The sequence below is a fragment of the Macaca fascicularis genome, chromosome 10 (genome assembly GCF_037993035.2).
Source record: "Macaca fascicularis isolate 582-1 chromosome 10, T2T-MFA8v1.1".
Lineage (NCBI taxonomy): Eukaryota > Metazoa > Chordata > Mammalia > Primates > Cercopithecidae > Macaca > Macaca fascicularis.
The window spans coordinates 6,799,678-6,811,699 of NC_088384.1; the positions used below are offsets into that span (position 1 = coordinate 6,799,678).

General features: G+C 51.2%; 1 protein-coding gene across 22 annotated transcripts in view; it reads right to left on the reverse strand.

The window, feature by feature from the left end:
* The window catches only part of LOC102145378 (proline-rich protein 5), a 180,831-nt gene that overhangs the window by 67,134 nt on the left and 101,675 nt on the right, over positions 1-12,022 (reverse strand). For 19 of the 22 annotated variants that reach the window (XR_012418637.1, XR_012418638.1, XR_010578308.1 and 16 more), the window contains one exon: positions 5,275-5,421. Coding sequence is in view for 16 of the 22 variants with exons in the window: in XM_065522008.2 (XP_065378080.1) it covers positions 5,275-5,421 (147 nt within the window). In the remaining 6 variants the exon portion in view is untranslated. Of the gene's footprint in view, positions 1-5,274; positions 5,427-12,022 lie in introns of those variants that run through there. The other 3 variants (XM_074003568.1, XM_074003571.1, XM_074003567.1) reach the window with 1 other exon arrangement.

Below are 12,022 nucleotides of genomic sequence, written 5' to 3' on the forward strand. Positions count from 1 at the left end.
AATAAAATGCAGATTCTGCAAGGCATCAGATGAATTCACGACCCCTGTTTCTCCCCTCGCTGGTTACACCACCACATCACTCACTGTCTGTGCAACGGGAGAAGCCTGGTTTATGAATAAAGAAACGATTCCCAGAGCTGTTACCCACAGGATGCGCGGGGCGATTCATCATTCTCTCCCAGTGGAGGGCGATTAAAACGCATCATAAAGGCAGCAGCAATCTATCGGGAGGGAGTCGCACGTTTGCTATGGTTTTTGTTTGAAGTTGCTAACCATTTTTGCAAAAGTGGAAGGAGAGCTGACCTCCCTTCAGGCCTGCGTGCTGCAGGAAAGCTCAGCTGGCCACGGAATGGGTTATGTGCCGGAAGATCCGAACCGAGGGCGGTGGATGTGTGTCGTCCTGCAGGGTCAGGTCCAGCATGGACTTCTCTCTCTCTCCCCTGCCATTCACCACCCTCCACGTCTCTGAGCATCTACCTCTGCCTCTACTGGTCCTCAGACCTGGAACCTTCCATTCCCCACCCTGCTTCACACCACCTGATGGATCTCCACTCTGAGCTCCCAGCCTCAGTCCCAGACCAGAGCTTCAGACCCCAAAACACTTGCTCAGCCCCACGATGACCACTTCTTAAAATACTGAAGTCAACTTTATTTGCAAAACACTATTCTGGCCAGGTGCGGTGGCGCATGCCTATAATCCCAACACTTGGGGAGGCCGAGGTGGGAGGATCCCCTGAGGTCAGGAGTTCGAATCCAGCCTGGCCAACATGATTAAACCCCATCTCTACTAAAAATACAAAAATTAGCCGGGCGTGGTGGCAGGCACCTGTAATCCCAGCTACTCAGGAGGCTGAGGCAGGGGAATCACTTGAACCTGGGAGACGGGAGGTAGCAGTGAGCCAAGATCATGCCACTGCACTCCGGCCTGGGCAACAAAGACTTCGTTTCAAAAAACATAAAACAAAACAAAACAAAAAAACCACTATTGTTGGTGTCAAAATTCTACAAAGCTTCCATTTGGCCAAGTATATAGTCACTCAAGCAGGGAGAGATCATTCAAAATTTTGTTTGACAGAAATTTGGTTTCTGGCTGGTTTCTAGATGTTGGTCATAGGAGAAGTGGCACCTGGGAGAGAAAAATTGAGAAACGCGTTGGTGGGGAGTGACATCTGGTGACACCTCAAGAATGCAGGAGAGCCCTCGGCCTAAGAAGTCCTGGAGGGGTCCATGCCACGCCCTGGAGGAGCAGGAGGGAAGGGGGTTCCTGGTCCTGAACTGTCCCCCTGGGCCCACAGGAAACTCAGGTGCATGAACTGCAGTTAGGGGATGATGGAACAAAGCTGATGCCAAGGTGAGGCCCAGGAAGGGGAGAGGCCTCTGTTCTGCCAAGAACAGTCCTCAGTGAGCGGCCATCTGAGGGAGTTCTCTGCTGGTTGTCCCAACTGAAAAAGCCACTGGAGGCCAGGTGCGGTGGCTCACACCTGTAACCCCAGCACGTTGGGAGGCCGAGGCAGGTGGATCGCGAGGTCAGGAGTTCAAGACCAGCCTGACCAACATGGTGAAACCCCACATCTACTAAAAATACAAAAATTAGCCGGGCATGGTGGCAGGTGCCTGTAATCCCAGCTACTCAGGAGGCTGAGGCAGAGAATTGCTTGAACCCGGGAAGTGGAGGTTGCAGTGAGCTGAGATCACACCACTGCACTCCAGCCGGGGCAACAGCGAGAGTCCGTCTAAAAAAAAAAAAAAAACACAAACAAGAAAAGAAAAAGAAAAAAGAAAGAAAAAGCCACTGGCAATGGGAAGTTTTGCTCTAATTTTCTCTGTCTGTATCCATCAATGCATCTACAATGGAATGTTTAGATTTTTCTTGCTTTGGCGCCTGGACTATAAACTATTTCACCAGAGAGGAGAGTGACTTCCACTCAGCTCTTTTCCAGGCACCTCCACCCTTGTTGTTCCTGATGACTGCTGGTTAAGGCCGGCATCTTTTCAGGATGGCTGAGGCCCTCAAATGGTCTCTTGATATGGTCAAATTTCTCAAGCTGGGGGTATTTTTGTTTGTTGAGATGGAGTTTTGCTCTTGTTACCCAGGCCGGAGTGCAATAATATAATCTTCGCTCACTGCAACCTCCGCATCCTGGGTTCAAGGCATTCTCCTGTCTCAGCCTCCCCAGCAGCTGGGATTACAGGTGCCCACCATAACGCCCAGCTATGTTGTGTATTTTTAGTACAGAGAGGGTTTCACCATATTGGTCAGGCTGGTCTCGAACTCCTGACCTCAGGTGATCCACCCGACTCATCCTCCCAAAGTGCTGGGATTACAGGCATGAGCCACTGCGCCCAGAGAAGCTGGGTTGTAAATAAGTGAAAACTCTGCTCCAACACAAGAGAACTATCTAAACGCTGTGCCATCATCTCCCAAGGAAGTCTGCAGACCCTGGCTCAAGTGTGGACTCTGAAAACTTCATACTCTTCCCGGGAGGAGCACACAACCCCAGCACAGCCCACAGCACCCTAATGACACGGAAGGACCCACAGTACACTGCACTGAAATCCCACAACATCCCTCCAAGGCTGAACCCTGGCAGGTCCTCCTGTTCCAATTAGTTTTCTTTACGCTGGGAGAAGGATGCATAATCTGGAAGGTTCCCAGCTCCCGGGGTACCCACCAGGAGAGCAGGTGGAGGGAGGCACGTTGAAGAAGAAGGCCACGTTCTGGCTGCAGTGGCTCAAGCCTGTAATCCTAGCACTTTGGGAGGCCGATGCGGGTGGACTGCCTGAGCTCAGGAGTTCGAGACGAGGCAACACAGTGAAACCTCATCTCTACTAAAATACAACAAAATTAGCTGGGCATGGCGGCATGTGCCTGTAATCCCAGCTACTCAGGAGGCTGAGGCAAGAGAATGGCTTCAACCCAGGAGGCAGAGGTTGCAGTGAGCCAAGATCACGCCACTACATTCCAGCCTGGGAGACAGAGTGAGACTCTGTCTCCAAAAAAAAGAAGAAGAAGAAGAAGGCCAAGTTACTTCCCAGGGCTCCTCCTCCTTTTTTTTTTTTCAGACAGAGTTTTGCTCTTGTTATCCAGGCTGGAGTGCAATGGTGCGATCTCGGCTCACTGCAACCCCCATCTCGTGATTCTCCTGTTTCAGTCTCCCAAGTAGCTGGGATTACAGGTGTATGCCTCCATGCCCAGCTAATTTTTGTATTTTTAGTAAAGACGAGGCTTCACCATGTTGGCCAGGCTGGTCTTGAACTCCTGACCTCAGGGGATCCACCCACCTTGGGCTTCCAAAGTGCTGGAATTACAGGCATGAGCCATGGCCTGTAGGTGGCCTGGCCGTCTCTTCTCTTAAACTCTTCCTTTAAACCCCTGGAAACGTCATCCCATGTAGCAACCCCCACCACCCCCAGTTTTTGGTTTCAGCTAGGCCACCAGCTGGACATTTTTACAAACATCTCTCAGATCCATGCCCTCCTCTGCATCCCACTGCCACGACATTAACTCATACCTCTATGCTTGCTCTTACTGGCCTCCCTGACTCCAATAGCTGCCGTCAGCATTCTCCACCCCCAAAGAGACTTCTAAATTATACATCTGATTACATCCGTCCTGTTTAATGTGCCCTAGAGCCACCATGACCAAGTGCAAACTCCTCTGCTGACCCTCCCAGGCTTTGACAATGTGATTTCTGCTATGTGGCCATCTTGCAATTAAAGCTTTTAAAAAATGCTTAGTGATAAGCTGTCTATAACAGATGCACTTTCTGTGCAGACTGAGACAGATTGAACAGTAAAAGGATGGAAGAGGCACACGTTACCAACACCAGTGATGAGAAAGCTGGTATAGCTGTCGTGGCTATATTAGTATCAGAAAAATCAGACTTTAACACAAACAGTATCACCAGACATAAAGAAGGCCATTTAATAATGGTAAAAACCATACCTATAATCCTAGCACTTTGGGAGGCCAAGACAGGCCGATTACTTCAGTCCAGGAGTTCAAAACCGGCCTGGGCAACATGACAAAATCCTGTCTCTACAAAAAACAAGAAAATTAGCCAGGCATGGTGGCTTGTGCCTGCAGTCCCAGCTACTCGGGAAACTGAGGTGGGAGGACTGCCTGAGCCCAGGGAGATAGAGGCTGTATTGAGCCAAGATAGTGCCACTGCACAGCCTGGGCAACAAAGGGAGACCTTGTCTCATAAAAAGGTCAATACATCAAGAAGACATAGCAATCCTAAGTATATATGCTCCTAGTAACAAAGCATTGGCCGGGCGTGTGGCTCACATCTGTAATCCCAGCACTTTGGGAGGCCAAGGTAGGGGGAATCACCTGAGGTCAGGAGTTTGAGATCAGCCTGACCAACATGGCAAAAGCCCGTCTCTACTAAAAATACAAAAATTAGCTGAGCGTGGTGGTGGGTGCTTGTAATCCCAGCTACTCGGGAGGCTGAGGCAGGAGAATCTCTTGAATCAGAGTGGCAGAGGTTGCAGTGAGCTGGGATCGCACCACTGTACTCCAGCCTGGGCAACAGAGCAAAACCCTGTCTCAAAAAAACAAAACAAAACAAAGCAATGCAAGATGTTTTCCTCCAACCAACTGCTGGGCATGGAGTAGTTTGTTGTCTACATTTTTGCAGATGTTTGTTGCTTTGGATGAGACATAACAGTGCCCTTGATTAATGAAACAATTCATTAAATTTCAGCCTCTGCTCTTTAAACACTAGCAGGACACTGCCCGTTGGCTTCTCAGAGCACCTGGGCAATGCTTTGACAAGTGTACAATTTATTTCTCAAAACACATTAGGAGGCCCTCCTTTTCCAATTAGTTTTACTTCTCTCTTTTTTTTTCCGAGACAGGGTCTCACTCTGTCACCCAGGCTGGAGTGCAGTGGTGTGATCTTGGCTCACTGCAACCTCCACCTCCCAGGCTGAAGCAATCTTCCCACCTCAGCCCCACAAGTAGCTGGGAATACAGGCATGCAACACCATGCCCGGCTGATTTTTGTTTTGTTTTGTTTTGTTTTAAGAGATGGGGTCTCACTACGTTGACCAGGCTGGTCTCAAATTCCTGGGCTGAAGCAATCTGCTCACCTTGGCCTCCCAAAGTGCTAGGATTAAAGGTATGAGCCACTGCACCTGGCTCCAATTAGTTTTCAATCTTGCCCAGCTGCAGTGAGGCAGCCCCTGCCAAGCCCACTTTGTCCCAAAGTTGCCGAGAGGAAGGCCGCCCTGCCCACGGCCCTGTGGACCGCCCAGCTGGGGCCCTACCTGCCACCTGCAGAATGCCATGTCTGGCCACGTCGTAGAACGGGTGACTCGTGCTCAGCGCGGGGTCCTGGCCAGCCATGGGCACCACCGAGGGCCTCCTCCTCACTGCACCCAGCACAGCAGCCGCCGCCTCGTCTCTCTGCAGCTCTGCGGCAGACAATGAAGATGAAAGGAAGTCAGTGCGTTCTCCAGTAAGGAGGGGAGTGAGGGAGCCTCCTGATGCCTTTCATAAGACAGTTACCCACCTCTGCTGCACACACACTACGCACGCTACCTCAGCTGAGCACCCAGTATGCGCCCTACCTCAGCTGAGCACCCACTATGCGCCCTACCTCAGCTGAGCACCCACCATGTGCCCTACCTCAGGGGGTACAACTAAGGCTCAGAGAGGGAGGTGCGAAGGCTGAGTATAATCGCAGGGGGTGCTTACAAGAATGAGGCATGAAGGGCTGAGTCAAGGAAGCAGTCATGACCGTAGGTGGAGGCAGAGAGAATGATGGGGAGAGGCTCTGCGGGGCTGGGCTGGAGGCGGGAGAGCCCAGGAAAGTGGGCGGGCGGCAAAGGGCAGGAAACAAAGCCTCCCTGGAGCCTCCAGAAGCACGCCCGGCCGCCAACGCGTTGACCTCAGCCCAGGAGACACCTTTCAGACAGGCGGGGAAGCTAAGGTCTCTGCCATTTGTGCCGCTGACGGGGTGGGGACTTGCTGCGGCAGCCACTGGAAGCTTGCACAGCCCTGGCCCCAGGGATGCCCGTTCTAGTGGGGAAGGGTGGAGCAGAGGCATGAGCAGGGGAAGGAGAGAGACCTAGGGGAGGTGAGTGCAGGAGGCGGGCCTCCAGGGACCTTCACCCCAAGTGTGACAGAGCTGCTGGGCGTCCTGAGTCGGGGGTGGTCTGCCCTGCCTGACGGGACTTCTGGGATCCCTCTGGCTGCAGGGAATGGGGAGCAGGAGGCTGGTGGGGGCCGAACTCTTCAATAACAAGCCCTGGGTGGGGGTCCTGGCTGGTGCTGGTCCTGAGTGGCAGTGAAATGAACAGCCCGCCTGCCTGTGTGTGGACAGCTCAGGGATGGACCGGTGAAGGGGTTGGGAGGGGCACTCAGGGAGTGGCAAAGCCCTGCAGGCAGGGGAGGGCCTCCAAGGTCAGCGTGGCTGGGGTAGAGCCGGGTCAGACCATGGAACCTTGAACCTAGAGAGGACTTGTGCTTCATGCAAGGTCAGGAGTTCAATACCAGCCTGGCCAACGTGGTGAAACCTCCTGGGCCTTGAGAAGATTAAGCAGAAAGATGGAGTGGGGCAGCCTGGCCCAGAGGGAGGGAGGGGAACATGTGTATCAGGCTGGAGCTGGGCTGGCCCAGGACCACTGCAGGCACCTGTCTGGAAACTCCCGTGGCCCTACATATCAGCCACGTGGACACCCCCCATCACTACACGGTGGACACCTCCTGATGTTTCAGTGCTAAAGTGTGCAGTGGAAAACAGTGTGGCAGTTCCCCAGAAAGCCAAATCTAGGACCCAGCAGTTCCACTCCCAGGGAGAAGCCCAGGAAAGCTGGAGACAGGGACTGAGCAAATACAAGCACACACATGCTCAGAGCAGCACCGCTCACAACAGCCAAAGGGTGGCAATGGCCCAAATGTCCACCAGTGGATGGATGCATGAGCCACGTGCGGTCCAGCCATATGGTGGAATATCACTCAGCCGTAACAGGATGAAGTTCTGGCCTATGACCCAACACGGAGGAATCTGAAACCGCTCTGTTCAGTGAAAGGCAGGCAGGCACTAAAAAGCACACACAGTAGGATTCCATTTACATGAAGTGTCCCGAATAGGCAAATGAATGGAGACAGACAGCAGATGGGTGGATGCCAGGAATCGTGGGAGGGAGGGCAGAGGAGTGTCTGCTTAATGGGAGTTTCCCACTGGGGTGCTGAAAATGTTCTGGAACTAACTAGCAGCGGTGGGTACATAGCACTGTGAGTGGACTCAACACCCCTGAATTGTGTGCTTTAAAGTGGTTTTTATTTTTAGTTACTTTTTCTCTTTTGAGATAGAGTCTCGCTCTGTCCCCCAGGCTGGAGTACAGTGGCATGATCTCGGCTCACTGCAACCTCTGCCTCTTGGGTTCAAGCCATTCTCCTGTCTCAGCCTCCCAAGTAGCTGGGACTACAAGCATACAGGTGCATGCCACCACGCCCAGCTAATTTTTTTGTATTTTTAGTAGAGATGGGCTTCACTACGTTGGCCAGGCTGGTCTCGAACTCCTGACCTCAAGTGAACTGCCCGCCTCGGCCTCCCAAAGTGCTAGGATTATAGGTGTGAGTCACCACACCTGGCCCTAAAGTGGTTAATTTAATGTTACGTGAATTTCACTGCAATTAAAAAACAAAAGGCCACCCGTGGTGGTGCATGTCTGTAATCCCAACTACTCAGGAGGCTGAGGTGGGAGGTTCAACTGAGCCCAGGAGGTCAGGGCTGCAGTGAGCCAATTTCACGTTACTGCACTCCAGCCTGGGCAACACAGCAAGATCCTGTCTCTAAAAATAAAATTTAAATAAATAAAATAGGCCAGGTGTGGTGGCTCACGCCTGTAATCCCAGCACTTTGGAAGGCTGAGGCGGGCAGATCACCTGAGGTCAGGAGTTCAAGACCAGCCTGGCTAACATGGGGAATCCCTGTTTCTACTAAAAATACAAAAAATTAGCTGGGTGTGGTGGCGGTCGCCTGTAATCTCAGCTACTCAGGAGGCTGAGACAGGAGAATCGCTTGAACCTGGGAGGCAGAGGTTGCAGTGAGCTGAGATCGTGCCATTGCACTTCAGCTTGGGCAACAAGAGTGAAACTGCATCTCAAAAATAAATAGACTGGGCACGGTGGCTCATGCCTGTAATCCCAGCATTTTGGGAGGCTGAGGCAGGAAGATTGCTTGAGTCCAGGAGTTTTGAGACCAGCCTGGGCAACGTGGTGAAACACTGTATCTACCAAAAAAAATACAAAAATTAGCCGGGTGTGGTGGCATGCACCTGTAATCCCAGCTACTTGGGAGGCTGAGGTGGGAGGATTACCTGAGCCCGGGAAAGGGAGGCTGCAGTGATCACGCCACTGCGCTCCAGCCTGGGTGACAGAGTGAAACTGTCTCAAAAATAAAAAAACCAAAACCACAAAAGACATGTGCTCTGAGCAGCACTATTAAAAGCTCCATGGCCAGGTGCAGTGGCTCACGCCTGTAATCCCAGCACTTTGGGAGGCAGAGGCCGGTGGATCACAAGGCCAGGAGTTCGAGACCAGCTTGGCCAACATGGTGAAACCCCATCTCTACTAAAAATACAAAAATTAGCCAGGCATGGTGGCTCATGGCTCACACCTGTAATCCCAGCTACTCGGGAGACTGAGGCAGAAGAATTGCTTGAACCCGGTAGGCAGAGGTTGCAGTGAGCCGAGATCACCCCACTGCACTCCAGCCTGGGTGACAGAGCAAGAATCCATCTCAAAAAAAAAAAAAAAAAAATACCCAAACTGGAAACCGCCCACATAAATCTCCACAGCGGACAAAGGAGATGTAAATGGCGGACGTCCTACAGCGGGATGTTATGTGCCATGTGAACAGGCCACTACAGACACGCATACCGACGTGAGTGGTCTTGCAATATGTTGAACAAAAAGTCAGACACCGACCAGGTGCAGGGGCTCATGCCTGTCATTCCAGCACTTTGGGAGGCTGAGGCAGGTGAATCACCTGAGATCAGGAGTTCGAGACTAGCCTGACCAACATGGAAACTTCATCTCTAATAAAAATACAAAACTAGCCAGGCATGGATGGCAGGCACCCGTAATCCCAGCTACTAGGGAGGCTAAGGCAGGAGAATCGCTTGAACCCGAGAGGCGGAGGTTGCAGTGAGCCGAGATCATGCCACTGCACTCCAGCCTGGGCGACAGAGTGACACTGTCATAAAAGAAAAAAAAAAAAAAGAGAGAGACCAAAAAGTCACTGTGCAATTCCACTTTCTGCCTTTCATTACGTATCTATTCCAATATTCCTGATCTATTTGTGGTGTGTTTTGCACACCGTCTTTTGAACTAATGGTAGCCGCTGCCTGGTTCACTCATTATGGGTGAATGAAAATCATTAACATGTTGGTTTTATTATCTGTGTGAGAGTTCTGATTTTCCATTTCCTGGAAGTTACCTTTTAACATGGGGTTAGAGAGAGAGGAGGGCTGACCATTAGAATTGAGGGCAGAAATCAGTCAAGGTGAGGCCATTATTTCTGCTGCTTTGCCATCATCCCCAGGGCACAGAAAATTGATTTTAGCCTGACCATGTGAAGAAGTTACAGAAGGAAGAATGGCCATAATCAAAAAATCATAAAATAAGGTGTTGGCATGGCTGTGGTGAACAGGAAACACTTCTACACTGCTGGTGGGAGTGTAAACTAACACAACCACTATGGAAAACAGTGTGGAGATTCCCTAAAGAACTAAAAGTAGAACTACCATTTGATCCAGCAATCCCACTACTGGGTATCTACCCAGAGGAAAATATGTCATTATACAAAAAAGATCCTTGCACACGCATGTTTATAGCGGCACAAATTCGCAAACGCAAAAATGAGGAACCAGCCCAAATGCCCATCAATCAACGAGAGGATAAAGAAATTGTGACATATACATACGATGGAATACTACTCAGCCATAAAAAGGAATGAATGAATGGCGTTCATAGCAACTTGGATGAGACTGGAGACTATTATTCTAAGTGAAGTAACTCAGGAATGGAAAACCAAACATCGTTATGTTCTCATAAGTGGGAGCTAAGTTATGAGGATGCAAAGGCATAAGAAAAACACAGTGGACTTTGGGGAGTTGGGGGAAAGGGTAGGAAGGGGGTGAGGGGTAAAAGACTACACACTGGGTGCAGTGTATACTGCTCAACTGATGGATGCACCCAAATCTCACAAATCAGTACCAAAGAACTTACTCATGTAGCCACACCACCTGTTCCCAATAACCTATGGAAATAAAAATAAATAAATAAATACATATATACATAAAATAGGCCAGGTGCAGCGGCTCACGCCTGTAATCCCAACACTTTGGGAGGCTGAGGCAGGTGGATCACCTGAGGTCAGGAGTTTGAGACCAGCCTGGCCAACATGGTGAAACCCTGTCTCCACTAAAAATACAAAAATTAGCTGGGCGTGGTGGCAGGCACCTGTAATCCCAGCTACTCGAGAGGGTCAGGCAGGAGAATCGCTTGAACCTGGGAGGCGGAGGTTGCAGTGAGCCAAGATTGCGCCATTACACTCCAGCCTGGGTGACAAGAGCAAAACTCCATCTCAAAATTAATAACTAAATAAAACAAAACAATCACCATTGGGTGTAGGCCGGGCGCGGTGTCTCAAGCCTGTAATCCCAGCACTTTGGAAGGCTGAGACGGGCGGATCACGAGGTCAGGAGATCGAGACCATCCTGGCTAACACGGTGAAACCCCGTCTCTACTAAAAATAAAAAAAAAAAAACTAGCCGGGCGAGGTGGCGGGCGCCTGTAGTCCCAGCTACTCCGGAGGCTGAGGCAGGAGAATGGCGTAAACCCGGGAGGCGGAGCTTGCAGTGAGCTGAGATCCGGCCACTGCACTCCAGCCCGGGCTACAGAGCAAGACTCAGTCTCAAAAAAAAAAAAAAAAAGAATTCAGAAGGGGGGAAAAAAAGAAGCTGCAGAAGGAACGCACACGGGGTGTCTGATAGCAGCTGTTAAATGGGTAACGAGCGGTAGGGAGGAGACTTCGGGCCCAACAGTGGCCCTGCTCAGGGGTGAAAGTCTTTGAATTTCTGCCAAGAGAAAAGTATTTAAAGCAGCCTTTAAGGACATGAACCAAGGCCGGGCACGGTGGCTCAAGCCTGTAATCCCAGCACTTTGGGAGGCTGAGACGGGCGGATCACGAGGTCAGGAGATCGAGACCAGCCTGGCTAACACGGTGAAACCCTGTCTCTACTAAAAATACAAAAAACTAGCCAGGCGGGATGGCGGGCGCCTGTAGTCCCAGCTATTTGGGAGGCTGAGGCAGGACAATGGCGTAAACCTGGGAGGCAGAGCTTGTAGTGAGCTGAGATCTGGCCACTGCACTCCAGCCTGGGTGACAGAGCGAGACTCTGTCTCAAAAAAAAAAAAAAAAAAGGACATGAACCTACCTGGCTGGTGGGAAAAGGGCTACTACATTCTGATCATGAGATTTTATGGTTGGGAATGATTTGCCAGGACCTTCTCCAAGCAGAAGAACTCAGGGATTTCATTAAAAAACTGTTGGGAGAAACGTTTAAAATTGAGATGAACGTTTAAGCATCACACGGGGAGTCAGCCGCCACGGTCTGAGCCCAGCCCCGGTCCCTAGCGTGAGACAGGCATGTACCATGACAGAGGCTGCTCCAACTGTGCCCAGCGGGAGGCGGTAGAGGATGCCTGTTGAACAGCAGAGTGTCACGGGAGTGGAATAATTCAGACTTGAGGGACACGAGCTAGGGAGACACAGCAGGTTCTTGAGCAGAGGAGTGCCTGAGAACAGCAGAGGCCTCTAGAACCTACAATAGCTCAGGAGCCTGAGGGCAAAAAGCCCATCCCAGAAATAGCAGGAGCAGCACTGCAGGAGGAGCAGGTGCACGGGACATGTCCTGAGCTGCATGGACGGCGAGGGTGATGGACAGACGGGGCAGGGCACAGCAGGTCTTGAGGCAGGGGGAATACAGGGAGAGGCTCCCA